Raw genomic sequence first — 25,952 nt, 5'->3', positions numbered from 1 at the left:
GGGGAACATCGCCCTAGCCATAGTTACTCTTGTAACTGAAGACAATCACTAGAGAATGCAGAACACCAAAGAGATTGTGCAAGTAGATTCCTAATTAGATGCCATTTAGTGTTAAATAGAGCTTTTCTATGCTTGAACCCTTCCTGAAACCCAGCAGAAGAGCATTGGAAAGTGATTCCCGTTCCATAGTTCTTATTATTAACTCTAGTAAGAGCTGGAGTCCTGTTTTAAAGTGACCAGATTTGACTTATTTGCATGTTTGGAGTCCCCTGCCAAAACTAGTCACAGCAAGCCAGGTTGGCCTCTTCTATACGTATATTATTTTGTCTGGTTGGTTTTAGGATCCCCGAAGTAGCGATTACTAGATTGTTCAGAGGGAGTTTGAACTATGATCTTCAGTGGGGAGCTTCTTAACATTAGTCAAGGTTCAACAGCTAAATATTTATAAACATGTTCCTACATGCGTAAAAGGGAGGATGTAAACCAAACTGTTAACAATGATTATCTCAGGGGAGTGGTGTTGGACGGGTGGAAAATGTCACTTTCTGTTTTGTAGACTTCTATTGTCTAAGTTGCTTTGTTTAATAATGATCATGTGACTCATATTTTAACTATTTAAAAACATTGTTTTTTATTTAGAATCATTTACTTTACTTATGAGAAATGAAACTGGATTCACACTCATTCCAGGAGCAGGTGTGATGCAGGTCATTAGAATAAGTTGATTGGAATTGATTGAGGGGGGAGCTCATGGAGATAGACAGGCAAAATCTAGGGTAGAGCTTCTCCCTCCAAGCAGGAGGTCTACATTCAGTTTCTTCTCATCCAGACCCTTAGATTAGAAGCAGGATGAAACCAGGAAGGCTTGGAGCCCTCAGGTGGCAGTGACTGGTGAGCATCGTGTCCTGTTAAAGCAGACGGGATCTCGCCTTGGTGGAGTGTGGTACCAGGACACAGTCATGTTCTCAGCCTCTGTCCAGTGTTTGCTCTACAATCTTAGAACTTTTGGGCCAATATAACTTCCATGGTTGCGTTCTATTACAGAGCCCTGTGAATTCTAGTGTGTTGGTGCTACTTCTGCGCTGACCTGGTCTGCTGGGGAAATACTTGGTGAGATTAAGGAGACTCAAAACCTGATCCTGATTCTATCCCAATTCCTTTATGGGCCTCAGTTTCCTCACCTCTACACACATGAAAAGATTGAGTTCTATGTGCTCTCTAAGGTCTCTTTTAGGACAAAAACTTTCTGATCTCTAAAGTGGTCAATAAACTAAGAATTCTGCATAGTGAGTACCATACAGTTCCTCTCTCATTCCTTTTTTAAAAGCCCAACTTTAATTAAACATAGCAACTCAGTCAGATATGTCTGTTGTATGTCATATGTAATCGGATATATCGGTCAGAGCAAAGTCAGCCTAACCTGCTTTGTAGACATTGAAGTAGGAGAACTGAGAAAGTGGTGTATGCTCAAGTTTTCTCGTGAAATAAATTTGGACTTGGGATTAGGATTTAGCCTCCATGCTCAAACATGGAGACAAGTCCCTCTTCATCAGCACAATACCTTAGAAATAAGGGCCATTTCACCCATTTTCCTTCAAATTATATGTTAGTCCAGGGGAGAGCTGTGCATAGCATGGGCAGTGCACAGTGGCACTGTCACTGGTATTCTTCTGGCCAAGGTATTCCCACTCCGGTGGGGGGCACTTTTGGGTGAGTTCCTGAAAAGAAGATGCATTCGTTTGGCCTGACCTCATGGAGTGTTTAAGCTGTCCCCAAGGAGGCCTTGTGGAGAGTGGGGAAGGGAGACTGCATGATGTGCCTAAACTCCTGGCCGCTATTTGTCATGCTCAATTTGGATCTCTCCTAAAGCTGGATGTGATTTGATGGTGACCATCCTGTGACATGCTATATAGCACAAAACAAGAGAGCTCAGCGAGAGCAACATTTGGACATCATCTGAAAGTTGAATGCTAACTTGACCACTTCCTCTAACATACTTCCATGTTTTCTTGTTTCTTCTCATTTTGATCTATACTCTTTCTATTTCTTCCTTCTCATCTGACTCATGGCTTTCATGGCACTCACGGATGGGCATTCCATTTACAAAATCACATCGGTAATTTTCTGTCATCTTCGTGTATATTATTTCATGACTTTCCTGTTATAAATATTTTTAAATGCTTGGGATCAATTTGAGAGCAATTGCATGATTTCTTTTGTCTTCAGAACATTAGACATTTAATTTATTCCAATGAAAGTTTCCTTAATATAACATGAACTATTTGACAAAGCTAAATCTTTCAATCCTATAGTGACATTGTTCTTGGCCTTTTGCCCTGTACTAGTATTACCGGTGGGTGTAGTGACTTGAAGCTGGGAGTGTATTAGTGTGAGAGTCTATACTAAAGTAGACACAAGAGGCGCTCTGGAAGCCAAGTTTATGAACTGCAAAAAGCCTAATAGACAAAGAAATATGGAGTTGCTAGTGGTTACCTGCAAAAGTTCTGTCCAGGGTTCTGTCACACTAAACACACTTATCTTGCTAAGTACACACATCAGATTCACTGCCTCTACACCGGCAGTCTCTCCGAACCTAGCGGTGAACATTTTGATTCGTGACAAATGTTTTCACATCTGCTTATTTCCAGCCTTTCTCCTTCTTACGGAAAAAAACTGGAATAAGGCAAATATCATCATCCCCATTCATTTCCACTGGCAGTTTCAGCTGGTATGTAAGTACAAGGCTGGGAGGCCCAGAAAATGCCTTAAATGAGCACAGTTTTCTAACTGCACTGGCCAGTGCTAGGGAGTGAGGGGAAACTGGCGTTCCTGATGGAGCTGTGGTGAATATTCATTTTTCCATCCGGAAACTAGGCGTTTGCAGCTTAAGAGACTGAACATATGTGACTTCAGCACTGTCACTGCATGAACTTCACAGTCTTTCAAGTGTAATTCACACTGAAAATGGATGTGTTGCTGTAAAAGTGTATAAATGAGAAATAGAACTGAATTAGTTGCTGAAACTAATGAAGTCCCTTTTTTTCCCCAGAGGTAATCTGGGGCACAGCTACATTAAAAAAAAAAACACACCAAAAAAACCCTAACACCTCGTGGGTGGGGTTCGGCACCACACTTCGATCACCATTAAGAGCCAGAGGAACTTGGAGACGTTCTCTGCTCATTTCCCCAGCGGATTCCAATGTCAGCAAGCACTGCCAGGATCTCCTTAGAAATCCAGAATATTGAGGAAATGGAAGGAGATGGAGTAACTCCTTTGAGAGTTACATAACACACCTTATGTCATAAATAACATTCTGTCATGAGAGCTTGGATGGAAAACCTCCTGGGGATCGACGGCTCGTTCCTCCCTTAGAACTGCTCTCTGGCAACTAATGGGCTTGGCTTTGTACCTCCAACTGTTCTGCACAAATGAGCCAAACTGAGAATCAGTTGGAGTCACTGAAGCTTAACACAACTCCAGCTATTGTTTACGTGGCTCCCATGAAACCCCGGTGCCAAACTGATGAGATTTACAGTTCATTCGATAAGCTTGTCTGCTCATGGCACATAAGGCGGTGAACCTTTTCACAGAATGAAACTAGAGCTGGAGAGGGACAAAAAAAAAAAAAAAAAAAAGCCAAAGCCTTTAATGGAGAGGGCGGCTGAGTCGTTGGGTGCGGGAGTTGGTTAAGTGTTGAGAAAGCTTCCCTCGGGCTGGGATTCTGATGCTCGGTGTTGGGAGTGACACTCTGCGACTTGCCCTCCTGCTTACCAGACACTCTGCGGTGCCTTTAAACAATTTGTTGTGATGATGGGTACGTGTGACACTGATGGTAACTAGGGACCATAAAAGACTAAAGACGAAGCGGGGTCAGGGAGCGAGCGCCCTGTGGATCAGTGGACACTATCACCAACCACATAATGCCAGACAGACTGCGTTTTGCTCTTCCCCTACCCGCCATGCTAGACGCTAGGAAGAACTGTATAAAACCTACCCTATTCGCACGTGTTTTAGACCTATTATTGAGCGATTGGTAATTTGTCATGGAACCACGAAATCATCATCCACCAAACTCTAGTCACCTTTAAGCAACTGTAACTGATCGCACTTCTGCAAGAGCATGACTCAGTAGCTTTGCCAACCACGGCCTGGCACTATGGACTTGCTCCCACTGAGAAAGATGCAGAGGATGGGCCAGCTGAGTAGAAGCTGATGCCACCATCAGAGTTGTTCCACGGGGGAACTTTGTATTACAACTGTTTTGGTTACCTATTGCTTCATCACTACCCCTTAGTAGCTGAAACAACAGCCACTTTATTAATATCTCACAATTCCATGGGTCTGAAATTGAGGCAGGGCTTGGCTGGCTGATTCTTTTGTTCCTTGTAGTGTCCACAGGGATTACTTGGTGGCATCTAGCTGGTGGCTGGGTAGGTTTGTAGCGTCTGAGATGGCTTCAGTCCCACCCCTAACACTTTGGTGTGGATGGCTGGGAAGGCTGGGATCAGCAGACCTCTCCCTCTCCATGTGGGCTCATGGTTGCTCCTCCAGGGGAGGTGGACGTCTTACCTGGAGGCACAGGGTCCAGGAATGAGTGTTCTGAGAGGCCCAGGCATAAGCTGTAAGGCTCCTTATGCTTTAGCCGGGAAAAGCCCCAGAATGTCACATCTGCTCATTTTTATTGACCAATAAAGCGACTAAATCCAGTTCAGATTCAAGGGGAAGGGAAAGACCCCATCTTTCAATGAGTGGAATGTCAAAAAACTCTGGGGCCATCTTGAGTTCACCTCAAACCCTTTCTAATGACCTTGGAGAAAGACCAGTATTATGTCAAGGTATTTCTCAAATCCCTTACCCAATAATGGGGGAAAAATGGGAGAAGAAAACTCCCGAGACACCTTTATGTGTGCACTGAGTGCTTAATAATAGTAACAAATGGGAGATCCATTAAATGGAATCATGATTGAGAGCAATTGCACAGGTTTCAAATGTGTAACTCTTAGATGACAATTTTACTATCAACCTTGAATAAATCACAGAGGAAATTGATGTGTATATGAAGCAATATTGTCTATAAGCATTAAAGTCCGAGACTCACATATTGGATGCCTTTTCCCATCATTTACCTCATGGTCTATCATCTCATTGCTATAACCATACTCCTTCACCTATTACCCATGTCTCCAGAATTTTCTGTAAACTACAGTTGTGGCTTTGAACCACCTGCAAATGCAAACAGAAACCTATTTCCTCAGTCTTTTAATTTTTATTGCAATAAAAAGTCACATCTGTAGTATTGCTTTAAGCTCAGAAGCCTCAGCCACGTCTTTGGTGGTACTCAAGGCGTACTTTGTCCCAGCAATCTTTTCCTGAGAAGGCCTAGCTGGCACTGAGCTCCCTCCCATGTAAGCCTGTGCAGTTGAAATGGGGAGAGGGCAGACTGACTCAGGTATATACTCTTGGGAGGGTTGGTTAGAGGAGGGGGTGGAATACAGGGGAAATCTATCACCGGAATCTTCCTACTCCATCTCGCTGTGTCTTCTCTTTGTTTGGTGACTGAAGGGTGAGACACACTGAAGGTGGTAGCACCGTGAACATGTTGGAACATTAGACCAGAGTGAATCGAATATGTTTTCCCATATAGGGAACTTAGCCCTCCTAGGAGGCCACTGCTTTCTTTGCTCAAAGGACTTCTGGGTGTGCAGCCATCATGCCCCTCCTCTCCAATCCATCCTCCTCCTCTCCACTCTCCATCCAGCCTCCCCAGAATCCTGCGCTAAGAATTTCCGCTCCAAATTATACAGTTTACTTTCACTTTTCCCTAGCTGTCTTTGAATTGTTGGCAGGATTATAGCATCAAAGACCTTGAGTTCAAAATGGCTCCTTTTCATTGGCTGGCTTGATGCAGGGGTTTTGGGCACGCTCCATTTTAAGCATGTAATACAAGGGTGACACATTTTCTTTTTAAAAAACCCTGTTTTTTAACTAATTTTCTAATAGACACATAGCTTCATGTTTGTTTCAAAGAAGTCTACCGGCTTAAAAGTGATAATTAGTGAAAACCGTTAGGTGCTGTAGTCAGTCATGTTTTAGTAGCTTCCATGTTCCCAGTCTAGTTATTGGTATGAGGGATACAGAGATGAATTAAGCATGGTCCCTACTTTGAAGGAACTAACAGTGTAGTAGCAGACAGGCATGTAAGCAGATAAATCACAGTATCGCTCAATATAAAGTGGAGAGAGGTGTATGCAGAGTGTTAGAGTCTGGGAGGGGAGTGCTGGGCAGAAGATAGAATATCTACTTAATGCTCCTCTCCTCTGGATATTTATCCTAGGTGGCTGACGGCTATAATATGTCTGTTATATATATACTACACACACACGTACATATCCTTTTAATGAACATTTGAAAATATGTAAACTTTGGAATATAGTTTAAAAATACACATAGTTATTTTTCCTGAATTTGAATTATTTTTAAAAAATACAAATTGAAACTGTGTATAACCACTAAAGACATCGCCTGCTGACTAGTCAGCACATAAAGAAAGTCTCAGAGAAATAGATGTATTTTGGTTATTTACAGAGTGTAAAGTAGGAAATTCTAATAGCCCTTCAATCAAAGAGCTGACTGTCTCTCCTTCTCTCTTACCTCCCTTTCAACCAATGTGGCGTTTACCCAACGGTTTCTTGTAACCAACAGCAACCAGGGAGGGTTGGCTGCTTGGGGAAAGTAAACTTCTTCTGGAGCAGTGGGTGGAGACTTTCCCAGGGGGGCCAAGGCTGAAAAATTCATCCTGGCTTGATGGGCTAGGTAGGGCTCGGATCCCCGGGGTGGCCTTTCTGTGCTTTCCATCCTCCATCAGCGGAGGGACCAGCAGCGTGTGCTGATGGATGAACAGCTCATCCTAAGCCAGTGATGGCGAACCTATGACACGTGTGTCAGAGGTGACAGGCGAACTCATTTCTTTGGTTGATTTTTCTTTGTTAAATGGCATTTAAACATATAAAATAAATATCAAAAATATAAGTCTTTGTTTTACTATGGTTGCAAATATCAAAAAATTTCTATATGTGACACGGCACCAGAGTTAAGTTAGCGTTTTCAAAATGCTGACACGCCGAGCTCAAAAGATTCGCCATCACTGTGACCTAAACGATAGAAGGTGACTGTTCTTTCCTGCCAGAGAACGCTTCTCCATCAGGATCACATTTTGTGAACTGCTCCATTTCCTTGTTTGGGAGGCAGGAAATTTGGTCTCAGTGGACTCTGTGGGCCAAGACTGAAGAAAGGTACGAAGGTGTGGCCTCGTGGATGAAATCAGAAGCGGGGAAATCCTGAGTCTTAATTTGGTCACAGATACACTGACTTCCTCTCTTACGAAGAGTTCCTGCTTCGATGTCTCCAGATACAAAATTAGGACAATGGCTTTTGTCTTGTGGAGTTGCACCGACTTTCTAAAGGGTTTTGGAAAGGAAATGTGGTCTAAGTATCAGAGAGCCCATTTTTCTCCTTTTCCACCAGGGAATGTCCTGAAATACATACCACAATGCAGAGCCATTTGGCCCCTCACTTTTTTGATCATGTGATCTGGGACCACAAAGCCACGGTTATAGGAACATTCCCAGCTCTTAGGTGGTCCAGATTTCTGCATTCTTTCCCCCCTTTCTTTGTTGTTTGTTCTATATAATGGTATCTGCACAGGGCAGAATTTATTATATTGCGTTCAAATGTCTTGTTAATGTGCCAGTAGAAGCGACTTGTTAAATACAGTATTTATTCATGTGCCAATGCCTGGCTTTCCAGATTCAAAAATTTTGAAGAGATTTTGAAGTTGAAGGTCTGATTACCCTATATCCTCCTAACTACTATGCCAATTCATTTAAAGTAGTATAAGCTATTTAAAATTAGCTGTAAAATGCCCTACCCCATCTGGCTCAGTGGATAGAACGTTGACCTGCCGACTAAAAGGGGCCCAGGTTAAATTTCGGTCAAGGACACATGCCCGGGTTGTGGGCTTGATCCCCAGTAGGGGGTGTGTGGGAGGCAGCCAATCAATAATTCTCTCTCCCCATTGATGTTTCTATCTCTCCCTCTTCCTTCCTCTCTGAAATTAATAAAAAAATATTTTAAAACATAAAAAATAAGCCGTAAGATATATTTAATAAGATAAAGCTTCAAACAAAATAACAACGATGTTTAAGTTGGCTGTGATTTTGGATAATCCTTAGCACTAACTCCCCCGGTGGCCGAACAGATTGTGAAATGAGGGAGAAAACAATGTGTTTGGGAGTGTCCTTCACCTTTCATCTCTTTCTTCTACCGGGCCTCCTTGCTGCCTAGTCGTCTGAACTGGTTCTCTCTTCTGAACTTGTGATGCTGAGTTGGGGACCCATTGTTGCTTCTCCGAACACTGGTAAGAGATGGAAGCGGTCCAGAGCCAGTGTGAAGCACAGACTTGCTTCCACCCAAACCCCAGGCACTGAGAAGCTGCAATCCAACAGGGATTTTCTGCCAAGCTATAATGGGAAGGAATGGTTTGCCCTGCCTATTTACATGGATCGAATGTGCAGTGCAGATGACTTCATCTGCATATTCTGTCTCCCTGTGTTTAATGCCCGTTACCGGAAGTCCTCTCTTATTTCGTTTTCTAGTATATTTTCTTCTATTTCGTTTTCTCAGCTATCATTCTATTCAGCACATATTTAATAGTAGACCTTGTGCTACATATATCACATGTAGTATATAATCTCATTTAATCCTTGTAACAACCGTGTGAGTTAAGAATTCTGGCCATTTTACAGATTAGAAAATTGAGTCCTAGAGACGTAGAGGAACTTGCTTCAGTCACTCAGATGGGAAGTGGGTGAGGCTAAGCTGTCTTCCTCGAGTGTTTGCCTTGAATTGATAGACTCCAGAGACCACGAGTTTAACTTCTAAATGAGAATCAGCTTGCATGTGTTCCCTACTGAAGACATTTTTATAGAAAGCAAATAAAAATTTCCTTTAAATTAATAAAATTAATTTTTTTAAAAATATATTTTATTGATTTTTTACAGAGAGGAAGGGAGAGAGATAGAGAGTTAGAGACATCGATGACAGAGAAACATCAATCAGCTGCCTCCTGCACACTCTCCACTGGGGATATGCCCGCAACCAAGGTACATGCCCTTGACCGGAATCGAACCTGGGACCCTCCAGTCCGAAGGCTGACGCTCTATCCATTGAGCCAAACCAGTTAGGGCTGAAATTAATTTTAAAACATCTCCATGTTTGGCCTTCCAAGACTGCATGGTGTGTGGCATGAGATATACATAGCTTCATGTTTGTTTCTGACGATGTTGGGGACGGAAAGCCAAATTTCCCAAATGAGGGTTTCACCTCAGCCTTGGGAGCTCAATTTTAAATTTAACTTGATTCACTTACAGTTTGAGTTTATTTCTGGCTTGCTGGCAAAATGCGACTTCCTGGCATAGAAAAATTTCCTCAAAACAAACTTGAAAAAAAGAATCCCACCTAAGATAGCAATATGAAATACTCTACAACATTTTAATGAGCTCACTATAAGTGAATTAGAAACATTCAAGTGAATTTACTTTAAAATATATGTGGGTGAACCACCGAAGAGTCTTGATGGATGAATGGATAAAGATAACGTAGCATAGACCTGGTTGGTTTTGCTCAGTGGTTAGAGTGTCGGTCCATGGGCCAAAGAGTCAAGGGTTTGATTCCCAGTTAAGGGCATGTAGGTTTGCAGGTTTGATCCTTAGCCGAGGTCAGGGCGAGTGCAGGAGGCAACCAGTTGATCAGTCTCTCTCGCATCGATGTTTCTCTCTCTCTCCCTCTTTCCTCCCTTAAAAAAGAAAAGATAACGTGGTGTACATACAATGGAAAATTATCGGCCATAAAAAAGAAGGAAATCCTGTCACTTGTGACACCATGGATAAACCTTGAGGGTATGAAGCTAAGTGAAATAAGTCACACAGAGAAAGACAAATACTATATGATCTCACTTATATGTGAAATCTAGAAAAAGTTGCTCATAGTAACAGAAAACACATTAGTGGTTACCTGAGGCAGGCGGTAAGGGTGGGAAAAGGTGGTAATAAGGTTCAAACTTCCAGTTAATAAGATAAATTAGTTCTGGGGAGGTAATGCACAACCTGGGACTATACTTAACAATACTATATTGTATATTTGAAAATTGCCAGGAGAGTAAATCTTAAAAGTTCTCATCACAAGAAAAAAATTACACTATTTGAGGTGATGGATGCTAATTAAACTTATTATGGTGATTATTTTGCTATGTACACAAGTATCAAATCGTTATATTGTATACCTTAAACTTCTACAATGCTACATATCAATTACATTTCAATAAAACTGGAAATTAAATAAATAAAATAGTTCTGGGTGTGCAAATAAGGTATAGCTGGCAATTTGGGTTCTCCTGATCCCAACCAAAGGCAGATTTGCCCCAAAAGATGTGCTGTGACTTAGAACAAACAAAATGTCAAAACAAAGGTATCAAAACAAAGGTTCAATGTGGAAGGAAAACCCCTGGATACTTAAAGAGACCCCCGCCCCCCCCCCCAAAAAAAATCTGCCATTGAATAGTAGAATCCCTATTTGAAATAGTTTAGCTATCCAGTTCACAGGATATATGTATAGGTATATATCAGGGTCAATGCATCACACGTAAAAGCCAGATTTTGAAAGCCTGCAGACACGTGGAAGTTCTGGTATTAGCACAGCATCCCAAGTGCTTCAGATCACATTAACTTTATTAATCCTAAGGCAAGTCAGTGCTGTGGGGGTAGATGCCATCATCAGAGGCAGGATCTGAGCAAGGTTCCACGGACCTTGAGCTGACCATTCTGATACGTGACCTTTCTCTGAAGGGCTCCAGGGAACATGTAAAATGGTTGGTAAGTACAACCGCAGGAGAATGGAGATGTTCCAATAGATAGTTTCTGTGTTGATGAAAAGTAGCAAATATGATATTCTCTGCTGTTGGTGATAATGAAGTCAACGCAACAGTGAAACTGATGGCAAAATGATTAAAGTAGGTCCCAGGAAATGGAAATTATATCAGGCATGACATGAGTTCCTCAGATTTCTCCACAGGTGACCAATAGTTTAAAATTACTTGAAAGCTCTCCTACCAAAGGTGATATATAGAAATATTTTTCTTTTGAAAAGTGCATTGGTAAAATATAAAAATTCGAAAGCTCTCATCTGAGCAAATAACTCTATTCATAGCTTGCACTGCCTTTTTATTTAAAACTTCCAGTTTTTAGGTCTCTTCTGTGATGTGATCATCACTTTTGTTTGTTTTCTAATAATCCGCCTTCTTGGGAACATGCCATGGTTTTTTTTTTTCATACATATGTGTGCATGTGTGTGTGCGCATGCGCACAACACACACACACACACACACACACACACACACACACACACACACCATGGCCTATATAGTCAGCACATCTTTATTATCAAGCTATCTCTCTTCCTTTGGTTCCAGGCAAGTGTCTTCTTGTCCCAGATTTTTTTTTCCTCATTTAAACTATGTTCCTCCCTTCCCGGGCTTTTAATTCATCCTTTTTAGGTTTCTTGACTCCTTCATTCCTTTGGCTCCAGAGACTGACATTGTCCTAGTAGATCCTGAAGCATCTCCCTTTAGTCAGAATTCTCACTTATGTCTGTGCCACGGAAATGACAACTGATTCACAAAAACTTTATTGTTACAGTTAATCAGTCAGGAAGAGCTGACTGTCTTCAATGAGATTATTGTTGAGTCCTTGAGTTACACTCAACTTCAAGTATGTTTGGCACCCTAGGCAGGAGCTGGGTAGAGGTGGCCGTGTGACTGTTTTTCATGTGATGGGCACTCGGCTCACTCCAGAACAAGTCTCTCCCCCTTGCTTTTCTGTATTCCTTCCTTCTCCTACACAGCATCATTCAATTCAGTAGCACTCCATATTTTATTGCTATATTTAAATTTAACATTGTTTAAGATTTCAACTTGAGCACAGTCAGTATTTGGGGTCAAGTAGATAACCCTGGGCTAGTCAAACATCATCTACTAAATATCTTGGGAAGAAAGTGACTTTTGGAAGCAAGGGGTGATATTCAGTATAGTTAACAGCTGGTGCGACACAAGGACACCCAATCAGAAGGAGCCTTTGCTGTACCAGGGCTTAAGGGCTTAGCCCCTTAGTTGCTGCATTGTGGGGAAGCTGGTGTGTCCTAGGGGAGTGGTGCGGGGCGGGGGGGGGGGGGGGGGGGGGTAGGGGGTAGGATGTAGTTGAACTTAGGGAACTCAGGGTAAGGCTTTTATGAACCAGCTCAGAAGTACTTCATCTATGACAGTTCTATCAGTGGCTCCCCTGAGTACCATCCTGTGAGGTTCATTGTGCTTTATAATAGCTTGGACCTGTCTCTCTCGAATAGTATGTGTTTAACATGAAGAGGAAAGGCAGACTTGCAACCAACTTGCATGGAAAACCATATTGCAGATATTTCCTAGTTTACTAGTTTATAGTCTTCAGCAGTTTCTCAGCCTCATCAAGGTTATCACACATTTGTTATCACAAGGTTATCACTCCAGAACAAGTCTCTCTTTATTCCTTCCTTCTCCTACACAGCATCGTTCAATTCAGTAGCACTCCATATTTTATTGCTATAAATATGGACCTCCAAGACTATCTATTAAACTGGAACCTGCTGCATCCCACTTTTGGTTGCATATGACTAGAGTTATTGGCAGGTAAGTTACCCCCAGCTATGCTGAGGGACTCACTTTGGCTGCTGTCACCACCTGTGAGCCATTGATGATGTTCAGGTGGCTTTTCTCTTTAGCACCGGCTGCTCCCTTGGTACAAATACCAGTGTGGCACCTCACCCCCACCCCCACGTGCACACACAGAGCTCCAGCTCTTCTCTCGGACTGCTCTGTGCTCCTGTTTCCCATGCAGGGACCCCAGGAGCCTCCGGCCTAGCACCAAGTCTTAACCATTTTTATCCCAGGGGACCCCCTTTGAAAGGCTGCTGATGACACAGACCCCTTTTCAGAACAAGGTTCTTAAATGCATAAAAGACATGAAAACCAATGATACTGAAATACATTTAACACAATGTTTAAAAATTTGTACTATAGCAATACACATACTTTAATATACATTTTATTTATTTATTTATTTATTTATTTATTTATTTATTTCAGAGAGGAAGGGAGAGGGAGAGAGAGAGAGAAACATCAATGATGAAAGAGAATCATCGATGGGCTGCTTCCTGCAGGCCCCACACTGGGGATGGAGCCTGAAACCTGGGCATGTGCCCTGACCGGGAATTGAACCAGGACCTCCTGGTTCATAGGTCATACGGAGCCATGCAGCCCGGCAGTACACATACTTTTTAATTGACATCTGACGTGGATCTAGCTGGGGGTCTACTTAATAACTACTGTAATTTAAGCTATTTGCAACAACTGTGATGTGATGTAAAGAACCTGTGGGTTCTACTGGAGACTACTGGAGTCATAGATACTTACCCTACTGTCACTGTGGGATATCCTTCATTCATAATGAAAGGAAATGCTAAATGTCAGAGGTTAAAAAAAAATGTAAATTTTTTTTTTTTTTGTCATCCAAATTCACTTGAATTTTCTCTCCTCGGGTTAAGAACCACTACAGGATAAAGTCACCCCAGGGGTCAACATCTCCATGGAGGCCGCTGCCCCAGTCCTGGAGGCAGGAACCCTTAGGCCACCCACACAGAGCTCAGAACCGCCTCCTGGAGGGAAGTTCTTACAACTAGTTCTGGGAATTGGGGGGCAGGGAGGAAGCGTTCCTGAGCTTCGTGGGTACACTTGGAACAACCCATCCATTACTGTGCAGGGGCTTCCCAGCCTCAGCACACCTGGAGACCACGTTTTAAGTTGCTGACACCAGTGTGGCTTCTCCCACAAGCTCTGGCCAAGGCCGAGCTACAGTTTTCTCGTCGGCAAAAAGAAAACACCCACCTCACAGGAGTGTTAGGAGGAGTAAATGAGAGAATAGCTGCGAGCTGTAAGTCGTACAGCATTATCAAAGTTTGTGCCCTTATCATTCTTGAGAGCCGAGAACAGTCTATGCAGCTCTATTCCCCAAGAATCTGGCGGCATGCGTCCTGCGCTCCATAAACGCGTGTGCAGAAGCAAACACTTGTGGCATGAATGAATGAAGTCTGCATTTGCACGTGGGCCTCGGTCTGCAAAAACACGCCGCTTCAGGCGACTAGGGCCGGCGCCTCCCCAACACTTTCCTTCACTAACAGGTAGTGAACGCCTTTCTGGCTCTGCGCCCGAATGGCAACCACCACTCACGTGCTTATTTCCAGGAGGACCCCTGGGATGGGGCTGCGCGGCCCAGAGCTCGTCCGCCGGCCTCTCGCGCCGCTGCGTCCGGGCCAGGTTAGGGGAGGCCGGGCGGCGAGGGGTGCGCCGGGGAGGGTACCGCAGCCCGGCCCGCGGGGAAGGTGCGGGCGGCAGGCCGAGGCTGGCGCGCGAGGAGGGGCCAGAGGGGTGGGGAGGGGCGGGGCCGGCGTCCTCGTCACTTGATAAAACGCCTGCGAGTCTCCAGAGAACAACGGGCTCATTGAGCGGTGGGAGCTGCCTGCGAGGGGGAGCGGCCTGGCAGAGAGCGCGACTCGTCCCGGGGGTGGGGCCGGACGGGCGGCGAGAACCGACCGAGGCCGCCGCGGTAGCTGCAGCGCCGCAGCCTCGAACCCGGCCCGGAGCGCAGGGCGCCCGCGCACCTCGCAGCTCCCGCTCCCTTCCCGGGGCGCCGACCTTCCCATGGCGGCCGCGGGGCAGCTGTGGCTGCTCTACCTGTCGGCGGGGCTGCTGCCCGGGCTCGGCGCTGCCTTCAACTTGGACACCCGCGAGGACAATGTGATCCGGAAAACTGGGGACCCCGGGAGCCTCTTCGGCTTCTCGCTGGCCATGCACTGGCAGCTGCAGCCCGAGGACAAGCGGCTGTGAGTTCACTGATCTTCCCACCCCCACCCGGGCGCCGGCCCCCGGGTCCCGCCGGCCGCCCTACCCCTCGGCTGCTCCGCCCGGGACTCCGCCGGCCCGCGCGCTCGGCCCCGGCTCCGCCTGGAGCGGAGCCTCCCCACAGGCAGCCGGGGCAGGAGGAGACCCCGAGGGTCGACTCCTGCGCACCGCGGCCCCGGTGCCAGGCGGGTCTGTTCTCTGCCCCGAGAGTATTACTCTTTTTCTTTTCTTTCTTTTTTTTTTTTTTTTAAACGAGTACTTTCCGGTGGTCCTTCCCTCCGGGCATGTTTGCTGGGAACCCGGCAGGTGGCACGCTTCGCTGAGCTTCACGTGTGTGTTGGGGCGGGGTGACTTGGGCTGTAGGGTCGCTGCACCGCTGCAGTGGGGTTACCGGGAGTGTTGCTCCAGGAAGATCCAGGCCTTTTCCAAACTTTACGGAGCTCCCCGTCCCCCTGCAGACTCGCGAGCCCCGCAGAAGTTGGAAAGTCACTTTCCATCGCGTCCGTGTGGCTTTCCCTGCGGGGCGGGTGCTCCTGCACGAGATACTTTAACATCCTCCCCCCTCCCCCAATGATGGGACTAACCCAGCACCTGCTCGAGGGGCCATATCTGCAGAGAAAACAAGCCCCCCCCCCCCCCCGAATGGTGTGCTCGCCACCCCCAGCCATGCCCCCAGCCCAGGCCCCAAAGCGCCCGGCGGCACCCGAGACCCTTTGGGCGCCTGCAGTGGGCAGGCGCAGCCGAGGGGTGAAAGCAACATGTCCGATCTGGGCTGGCGCTTTGCAAGCCAGGTTTGGAAGTGACAGCCCCCTTCCAGCACAGCATAGCCGGGCGCCTCCCAGGAGAAAGCGGAGACCGGCACGCTCAGCTTCTCCTTTTTTTTTTCTTTCTTTCTTAGATAGTGTTTGGTTCCCACATGATCAAACTGTTTAGGTTGGAGAGAGGGGTGTTTGGGAGCTTAGTCGACTTAATCGCAGTGGGGCTGCATTCTTGATCTGTGCTACCGAAAAATAAACTCACCAAAGCGCCCCCGCCCCCCGCGACTTTAGTTGAATTGAGGTTCTTCCAGGACCAACAGAGCGGAGAAAGCAAAGTGCAGGCACGGTCAAGAGAGGACTTAGTGTTTATGAGAGGCGAATGGGAATTTGGATTTTGAGTTCAGCAATTAAGAACTTTGGAATCGGTGAATATTGTGGGCCCCTGAATCTTGGATTTTTTTTTTTTTTAACACCTGCTAGTTAAGTAAAGGAATTAGAATTAGTTGGGGGTGGGGAGGCCGCTGGCCAGTGGTCTGCAGGCTTGGCCAGCTGCTTATATCTGCTTTGGAAAGAATTGTTGAGCTGTAAATCTGAAGTGAAAGGTGGTTTCTGTTAAGTCGGTTAATGGAGGAGGCTTAGTGTGTCTGAATACTTAGGAGTGCCTAGATGTGTAGCTACCCATAGGGAGAATTTGAACTTGTTCGTGCAGACATGACTGGGCCAGCAGAGGGAAGACACTGTCCTTGGCGTTTTCCCTCTGCAATCAGATGCCTCCTGGAGCTGGTGGCTTCCTTGAGGTACTTGTTCAAGCAAACATTCTGAAGGGAAGTACTGGGGCAAGAACATGTCCTTGGGGTGGGAGATGGGCAAAAATGTGTTTGTAGCCAGGAATCTCTGTTGTCACCAAGGTTAGCAGTGTGCTTGCTACAGCTTGTTACTGCTGGTGGACTTCTTGGCTGTTAGAGTTGCTGCAAGTCCTCTCCAGGGTAAGAATAAGCCTATGTAGGGGGTGTGATGCCTTCTAGAAATGCTCTTCTTGGAGGTTAATGGAGGGACTGATCAGACCCTCAGATAGGGACAGGCCCACTTTAAAGGGGATGTTGCCCAAGAGCCTGGAGTATGGCAGTGACCACACTCGAGGGCAGCGGTTCTCAACCTGTGGGTCGCGACCCCTTTGGCGGTCGAACGACCCTTTCACAGGGGTCGCCTAAGACCATCCTGCATATCAGATATTTACATTACGATTCATAACAGTAGCAACATTACAGTTACGAAGTAGCAACAAAAACAATTTTATGGTTGGGTCACAACATGAGGAACTGTATTTAAAGGGCCAGAAGGTTGAGAACCACTGCTCTAGGGGGCTGTGGTGTATGTCAGATGCCACTCCCTGCCCTACTTCTTTTGGTCAAGTATTTCAGCTTCAGGTGCAGCATTGCCCTCTCAGGGTAACCAGCACACACAGGCCATACCCACATCCGTTGTCATCTTTGTCAGTAAAGGATGTGGGTGTAAATAATTGCTGGTGAGGTCTAGACCCCCACTGTCCAGCTTCCTAAACTTTGCACTCCCTGGACAAGCTTAGTGGGAGTATTTCTGGTGAGAGACCTGAGCTCAAATTCACTCTCAGCCATTTAGCAGCTCTTGTATTACTTTGAACCTTAGTGTGTTTATCTGTAAAATGGAGATATTACTGCTTAATGAGGGTCATTGTGAGGATTAAGAGATAACATGCAAAGTGTTTAATTCCTGACTGACTTGTTTACTTGCTGATTAAATGGTAGCTGTTAATGGTGAGAAACTTAGAAAGAGTAAGTGAATTCCTACTATGTGCCAGCTACTATACAGATGTTAAACATTCTGTGATTCTAAGACTGCCAAAGAGTACAGCCAAAGATTATTGTAGTTTGAGTAATTGATGTTTTAAACTCTGAGTCACATTTATGAAACCCATTTTCAAAGCAATTTAACCTTAATCTGGCTTTAATTAGATTTATAACAAAAGAAAATTTAGTGAACAAGGGACTTTGAGTTAGGAGAAGTAAAATATCAAAGATGTGTGGGAATATCAAATGAATGCACTGCTCTAGAAACCACGATAGATATTTCTGGGTTATATTTTCTACAATGCCATTTGACTATTTAGTAACAACTTAAACTCTAGTTAAGATTTTATAATGGAATAATACTGTATCTGAGAGCCTTAAAACATATTGTGTATTCCTCAAACGTTCAGCACTATAAAACTGAAGTAGAGACTATAAAACATCACTCAGGTTTTTAGGCTGTATATTAAAGAAGTTTCAGACTTCAAAATATTTAGAGGGTTGGCTGAGTTACTGAGGCCAGGGTCTGAAAGTCTTGGAATCTTTCATTTCTCTAGGTAGTTAAGGCTGAGTCACACACCACCACTCCCATCTCCCACCCTCCCAGGTAGAAAGTATGGGAAGATAGCTATATGGATATGCCCATTCTATGAATCATCACTCTTAGCTCTTCTGGGAAGATTATACAGATCTATGTATGACTATAAGGCAGAACCCAGAAGAGGGAGAGCTATAAGAAATATTCCCATGGAATAATTCTGGATTTATCCCAATTTTCTTTTTGGGAACTTTCTGATCACTACCTTCTAGAGCAGCGGTTCTCAACCTGTGGGTCGCGACCCCTTTGGCAGTCGAATGACAGGGGTCGCCTAAGACCATTGGAAAACACATATAATTACATATTTTTTTGTGATTAATCACTATGCTTTAATTATGTTCAATTTGTAACAATGAAATTGGAGGTCACCACAACATGAGGAACTGTATTAAAGGGTCGTGGCATTAGGAAGGTTGAGAACCACTGTTAGAGGCTCACCGGGCCCAGTCGCTCTGTTCGGATTCTATGGTGCTTGTTCTTGATTTTTCTCAGAGTTGTGATGCCCCCACTTTAAAAATCATGTTTACTGGACTAGGGATTATCTAGTCCGACTGGCTCTCTTTGTAGATGAAGAAACTGAAGCCGAAAGCTAAAAAATGTCTAAATTCTCACAATGGCATGAGCAGAATCTTAACAGGATATGGATTTGAACTTGATATTTCTGGCTCGTGCGAATGCCATCTTTAAGAGGAAAATTCAGAAATGCCCTTCAGACAGAAATAAATTGGCTAGCATCTGAGTTTTGGAAATGCACTATGTCAGGTTGATTTATTAAACTGCTTCCCACATGGGTCAGGGCTGTCTATTTAAATATCTGTGCTTGGACTTTCTTCCTCTTGGCCCTTATTCCAACTGGCCTTGGATCAGCTTCTGGGTCCCTCCTTCTTTGCCTGTCTTCCCCTCCTTCTGAAAAAGCCCAGTGAGTAGTGACAAGCTAGCCAGGGATCAGAGTTGTCTTCAGGATGTGTACCTAAGCACTTGCTTCCTTGAATTCATTCAGAGTGCCGTGTGGCCCAAGGCCATCATCCAGGCACTGTGACTGTGCTCAGTCACCTTGAGTCCTGAGAGTCAACATGGACAGGGACACTGAGAGATCATAGGACTCTGCAAGAACGCAGAAGTAAACAAGTTTAACTTTTACCCAAGTAGTTTACATTTATCCACCTAAGACAGGGTTGAGATGAGGATCAGAGAATTCATTTGGTCTGAATAATTTGTTGGGAAAGTCAGGTTACATGCTCATATAGTATTCTCCTCTATTGTAAAGAATCCATTACTCTGTTTTTAGCTGCATAAGTCTCTATTTTCGCATAACAATAATATTGATTTAATTTAAGTTTTTGTAACCAAATAGTACTGGAATTATGGCATGTGGCACCCTTAGGATCGTGGCTCAACATACTACAGTGGGCAGAGTTGGCCAGCCTATTACTTGGCACTTGCAAGAGGAACAATGGAGACATAATAAAAAATACTATTGTATGTAGATGTCAGTTTTACCTGGAACACTGATTGGTTCCAAGTCAGCCCATCTTAAAGAACATAGTCATATCTCAAGAACCAGTTTAAATTTCTCATTGAAAGTCTTTTTAGCCCAACCTACACTCCAGCAATTTCTTCTTCCTTTGAATGTCTGCAGCACTTACTATCATGTGCCTGACAGTTCTGATGGTTTTCTGTTTAACTGTTACCTGCCTTTTCAGAGGATGATCCAATCTCTCCCAACTGGATTATAGGTTAGGTGAGGGCAGGGGCCTTGTTTCAAAAAAAAATCCTCATCCGAGGATATTTTTTCCATTGATTTTTTTAGACAGTGGAAGGGAGAAGGAGAGGCACAGAGAGAGAAACATTGATGTGTGAGAGAGAGACATCAGTTGGTTGCCTCTCCAGCACACGATGGCTGCTCATCAGGGCAACTTGGGAAATCTCTTTGCAAAAAATGTAATTTTAGGCTCAGCCCAGCTCTATGGAGATAGATGTGGTCAGTTTCTGTAGATGTGATCCAAGAATCTGCTCTTAAAGTTTTCCAGGTTTGAGCTAAATGAACTTTCCTTTTTATGTACAGAAGGCAGCATAACGTAGTGGATAAGAGTAGACTCTAGAGCAGCCGTGGGCAAACTATGGCCCGCGGGTCGGATCTGGCCGGTTTGAAATGAATAAAACTAAAAAAAAAAAAAGACCGTAGTACCCTTTTATGTAATGATGTTTACTTTGAATTTATATTAGTTCACACACACACTCCATCCATGCTTTTGTTCCGGCCCTCTGGTCCAGTTTAAGAACCCATTGTGGCCCTCGAGTAAAAAAGTTTGCCCACCCCTGCTCTAGAGCTAGAGCCTAGATCCCAGCTGTCGTCTAAAGCTAGCTGGGATCAAAGCCTGCTCTGCATTTACCAGCTGTGGCATGGTGCAGGCTTCCTACAGTTCTGCACCCAGTTCCACTGTGGGGGTTTTCCCCCAACACCACCAAACAATTCTTAGACACCAGCTGGGTATCCTACAATTTAACTCAATTCTGACACTGTCTACCTGGAGATAGCATCAGATCCCACAGGTTAAGGCTCAGTCCTACAAGACCGCCTTTCCCCCACTTCAGCTACCAATTATAACTCCAGGTTGTCTGATAGACCAGCTACAGATTGGAGGTTACCACGACCCCCTCCTGGGGTTCAAATAATTTGCTAGAGTGGCTCACAGAACTCAGAAAAGCATTTTACTTATTAGATTACCAGTTTAGTATTAAAAGATATGAACTCAAACCCTAGCTGGTTTGGCTCAGTAGATACAGCGTCGGCCTGTGGACTGGAGGGTCCCAGGTTCGATTCTGGTCAAGGGCACATGCCCCAGTTGTGGGCTGGGTCCCCAGTGAGGGTCGGTGCCGATCAATGATTCTCTCTCATCGTTGTTTCTATCTCTCTCCCTTTCCCTTCCTCTCTGCAATCAATAAAAATATATATTTAAAAAATAAAAAAGATATGAACTCAGGAACGAATGGCCAGGTGGAGGAGATGCATAGGGCAGGGTATGGGGGGCGGGGTATGTGTGTGGGGTGTGTGTGTGAGCTTCCAGGTTCTGAGCATACTGCTCTCCGGGGATCTCCATGTGCTTACCAACCTGGAAGTTCTCCAAACTCCATCCTTTGGATTGTTAATGGAGGCTTCTTTGCATAGGTATTATAACTGTTTAAATCTTTGGCTATTGGTGTTTGAACTCAACCTCTAGCCCCTTTCCCCTCCCAGGAGGTCAGGGGTGTGGGACTGAAAGTTCCAACCCTCTAATGAAGTGTTTGGTTCTCCTGGCAACCAGCCCCCATTCTTAGGTACTTTCCTAAAGACATCTCATTGACATAACAAAAGACAATTTTTGTCACTGTGATCTCTTAGGAAATTCCAAGGGTTTTAGGAGCCCTGTGACAGAAACAAGGATAAAGACCAAGTATATATTTATTATCAATCATAACACCTGTATATTTTTATAAGTCAATACCTAACCTCTCTAGGCTTCTCTTTCCTCAGCTGTAAAGTGAGGATAATTGAACCTTAGACTAGTCCTGGCCCAGAGGAGGCACTTTGTGTTTGTTAAATAAACGTGGAAGGCAAGGTTGTCAGAGGTGAAGAGGTTGTAAATCCATGTAGTCCATGCTTCCTGGCCTGGGCAATGTGCAGATTTTGGACCTTTAGCAGATTCTGGTTTGTTAAACTGGCACTTAGAATAGCAAACCGTGTTCCCTAGGAACTAAAGCAAGAGGCTAGTTGTTAATTAGGCTTGAACTGGGACCTACGGATTGGCTCTTCACCATTGTTGAACCCTGTTAGCCTGATGGTCATCTGATCTGCTGCTGGTTTTTTTATTTAGATAAGCAAAGCAAGACAAGTCTAACTCAGCTTAGCTATTCCAAGGTTAGCATTTTTGCGGAATGACACTTTTCACAGGCCACAGACCTTATAGCAGTGACCTTACACACACACACACACACACACACACACACACACACACACACGGATTCTGCTAGCACTTCATCTATTCCCAAGTTGGCAAAAAGACTTTAGAACACTTTTAAGTCTCTAAAACCAATTATGTGGTAAAGAAGACTGTTCTGAATTAGGGGGAACAGGGAAGGTGCCGCTGAAGCAACTGTAGGAGGCAAAGACAAGTGACCTGGAGCCATGGATGTCTGCTCGCATGTTTATTTGCCAATTGGCTAGATCAGTGATGGCGAACCTATGACACGCGTGTCAGAGGTGACACGCGAACTCTTTTTTTGGTTGATTTTTCTTTGTTAAATGGCATTTAAATATATAAAATAAATATCAAAGATATACATCTTTGTTTTACTATGGTTGCAGATATCAAAAATTTTCTATATGTGACACGGCACCAGAGTTAAGTAAGGGTTTTTCAAAATGCTGACACGCCGAGCTCAAAAGGTTCGCCATCACCGGAGATGTATTTTGCATGTCATACAATCCAAAGATTACTTTTTTTGGAACACCATTTCAGATACAGTATCAGAAAAACCTTTTAGAGAAATAGGCCTTTTAAGCCTGGGGGTATAGAAATGAAAATAAACGTTGGAATAATTTGAAAGGGGCACGTTGGTTAGTGATAGGAAGAGTAAACGCAGCACAGGTCCTGCCTGCTTACCCAGGGTTGTGCTTGGCTCTGGGTGGCGGGATCAGTGTCACTACAGTTTCTTCACTTTGCCAAGGACATTCATTTGTACTGAGGTTATTTTAATTGTGTGGGTGATACAAGCGATAATAAACATCTCTGGCCCTGGGGGCGCGGGGGGGTGGGGGAGGACGTCACTGAAGCATAAGCCTTCGGAGCCAGTGGACCCTTTTCTCCTGGCAGAGTCAGAGCCCTGTTCTTCAGGACACAGGGCCATTGCTCAAGTGGCCAGTCTCTGTGGACCCCACAAAGCACCGCGACAGAATCCTCACCAAAGCATGTCACAGCCAGCGGTGCGGAGTGGTCGGTCCTAGTGTGGGCGGCCCATTTGGCAGCTCGGGGAGTGTGAAGGTTTGTTTGCTCTTCTTGCTGAGGAGGGTGAGGAGTCCTGCCCGGGTCAGGTGATGGCCTGGCACCCGCCCCCCCCCCCCACGCCGCCCCCCGCCCTTTCCACTGGCAGGGTCGTTCTCTTTGTCCTTCAAGAACAAAAGGTGTTTTGAAGTTGTGAAATGGAAGTGTTTAGACATCTATCCGACTCTGGAGAGGTTGGAGATAGATAGAAAAAGGCATTTAAAAGAGCTGGGATGAATGTATTGATTATGGCCTAAGGAATCCAACTTTGCTGTGTCACAAAGAAACCCATGCTTTAAAAAAATTCGAAGCGTTCCCGAACAAGGGAAAGCTTGAAGAGGCTCGGATGTGACCAGGGAATGTGCAGAAACATGATTCTGGGACAATGGCATTCGCCACGTCGGCCTCATGGCTGCTGGTGAGACTGGGCATATGTGCTAACTTAGGGCAGTACTCGGGGAAAATTGAGCTGGCTTGAAGATCTGGGTGATAAAAAGGTCTCCTATGAACTCACACGTGCAGAAGGAGGTGGATCTGGACCCTGATGGGCCTGGCCCGCCGATCTAGAGGGTCCAAAGCCCAAGCGAGGACTTGGGGGCCGGCTGGAGCAGTGTTCCAGATACCATATCAGATCAGTCAGTTAGAAAGAAAAGTGCTTTCTAAGCCTCGTGTTATATTTAGAAAGTGCCCAAGTCTGCTATAGAGATTAACAGAGAGTGTGGGGAGGCCTCTGGGGCCCTCGCTCAGGATGATCCCAGGAAGTGAGCGCTGAGAGGCAGCCACGCTCCAGCTGACCAGCTCACCAGCCAGAAGCCATCTGAGGATTTTCACTGTCAGAGGATAGGAAATGGGTCTTTGGTAAGTGCATTTATTTCTGTGTATGTGTGTCTGTATAAATGTATGTTATATTTCAACCTAAAAGAAATAGGGGTTTTCATTCTTGAACACGAGGAACAAGTAAAAACTTGGAGGGGACTGTGCTCTGGACCTGCTACAGAACTCATAACCAGCCTTTTGGGGTTTTCCTGTAGAAGTTTTTAGTTCAACAGATAATTTGTTTGTCATTGTCTATGTATTAGGCACTGATCTAGTGCTGGCGATATAGCAGCAAACAAAATAGATAAAATTCCTGCTTAGGTTCTGTGAGGGAGACAGACAAAGTAAGGAAGGTATTATATTAATGGTAAGAGGTGATACAGAGGAAAAAAAAAAGTGGAGAAATGGAATAGGGAGTGGGACTGGGGTGGGACGTGATTTGCAATAGGTCAGTCAGGGAAGACTTCACTGAGAAAGTGAAGGTGGGAGTCATGTCAGTGTTAGAGGGAAGAGCATTCCCGCAAAGAAAGCAGCAAGTGCCAAGGCCCTGAGGCAGAAGCATGTCTGGCATGTTCAGTAACAAACAGCAAGGAGACCGATCGTCTCCTGGAGGCAGATTGTGTAGAGCCTTATGGTGATTGAGAAACTGACTTTTACTCATGAATGACATGGGAAGCTATTGGAGTGTGCTGAGAAGAGTATGATCCGACTTGGATTTTTTTTAAAAATATATTTTATTGATTTTTTACAGAGAGGAAGGAAGAGGGATAGAGAGTTAGAAACATCGATGAGAGAGAAACATTGATCAGCTGCCTCCTGCACACCCCCTACTGGGGATGTGCCCGCAACCAAGGTACATGCCCTTGACCAGAATCGAACCTGGGACCCTTCAGTCCGCAGGCCGACACTCTATCCACTGAGCCAAACCGGTTACAGCCGGACTTGGATTTTTAAATGCATTTTTTTTTAGCTGCTACATTGTTGAGAATAGACTGTATGAGGGCAAGGGTAGATGTAGTGATATTAATTAGGAGGCTCCTGTAATGACAGATGAGAGGCCATGGTGGTTTGAGCCAACATGATAGCAGTGAAGATAGTGAGAAGTGGTGGGATTCTGGACATATTTTGAAGGTAGAGCCAATAGGATTTCCTGTGGACTAGATACTAGGTGAGAGAGAGTAGAAAAGAATGTCTGCAGGGTTTTTTACCCGAGTAGCTGGCAGGATGTGAGGTTGTGATAGAAGGGTTTAGGGAAGACCATAAGGGGCATAGAGACTGAGGGAAGGTCAGGAATTTGATTTGATTTTTATTTTTTTAAATACATTTTTATTGATTTCAGAGAGGAAGGGAGAGGGAGAGATAGAAACATCAATGATGAGGGAGAATCATTGGTTGGCTGCCTCCTGTATGCCCCCTACTAGGGATTGAGCCCTCAACCCGGGCATGTGTCCTTGACCAGAATCTGGGACCCTTCAGTCTGCAGGCCGATGCGCTATCCACTGAGCAAAACCGGCTAGGGCTAGGACATGTTGTATTTGAGATGTCTAGACATCCAGGTGGAGTTGTTGAGTCCGCTGTTTTATTAGGGTCTGAAGTTCAGGTGGAAAGGTTTGGATTGAAGATATACTAGTAGAGGTGAGGGAGATGAAGGGAACCAGCCTCAGAGCCTGAGAGGAATGGCCTGTAAGGTAGAACTAGGTGTGCTGTCCTGGAATTGCTTTAGGAGTGAGCCATCGTTGTCATATGACCCTGAGAACTGATCCCTGCTATAGCAGTGTGGGGGCCATCGGGGACCTTACCAGAGCACCGGGGGAGGATTGGGGGCAATGCCTGGTTGGAGTAGGTTGGAGAGAGAATAGAAGAGGGAGACAAAGGATTAGAACTCTTGAGTTTTG

The 25,952-nt window shown here is 44.9% G+C and overlaps 1 protein-coding gene across 3 annotated transcripts in view; it reads left to right on the top strand.

Moving 5' to 3' along the window:
- The first annotated feature begins 14,661 nt into the window (after window positions 1-14,661).
- ITGA6 (integrin subunit alpha 6) overlaps window positions 14,662-25,952 on the top strand; it is a 70,393-nt gene continuing 59,102 nt past the window's right edge. Inside the window, exon 1 of one of the 3 annotated variants that reach the window (XM_070422751.1) lies at window positions 14,662-15,019. In XM_070422751.1, the coding sequence (XP_070278852.1) occupies window positions 14,838-15,019 (182 nt within the window). In that variant the 5' untranslated portion in view covers window positions 14,662-14,837. The remainder of the gene's footprint in view (window positions 15,020-25,952) is intronic. The other 2 variants (XM_070422750.1, XM_070422749.1) reach the window with 2 other exon arrangements.

This window comes from Myotis yumanensis, unplaced genomic scaffold (genome assembly GCF_028538775.1).
Source record: "Myotis yumanensis isolate MYYU_CA2020_CCGP unplaced genomic scaffold, mMyoYum1.0.hap1 SCAF_8, whole genome shotgun sequence".
In the NCBI taxonomy this organism is placed as follows: domain Eukaryota; kingdom Metazoa; phylum Chordata; class Mammalia; order Chiroptera; family Vespertilionidae; genus Myotis; species Myotis yumanensis.
Note: the sequence above shows the minus strand (reverse complement) of the source record. Positions and strands in the feature narration are given on the sequence as shown.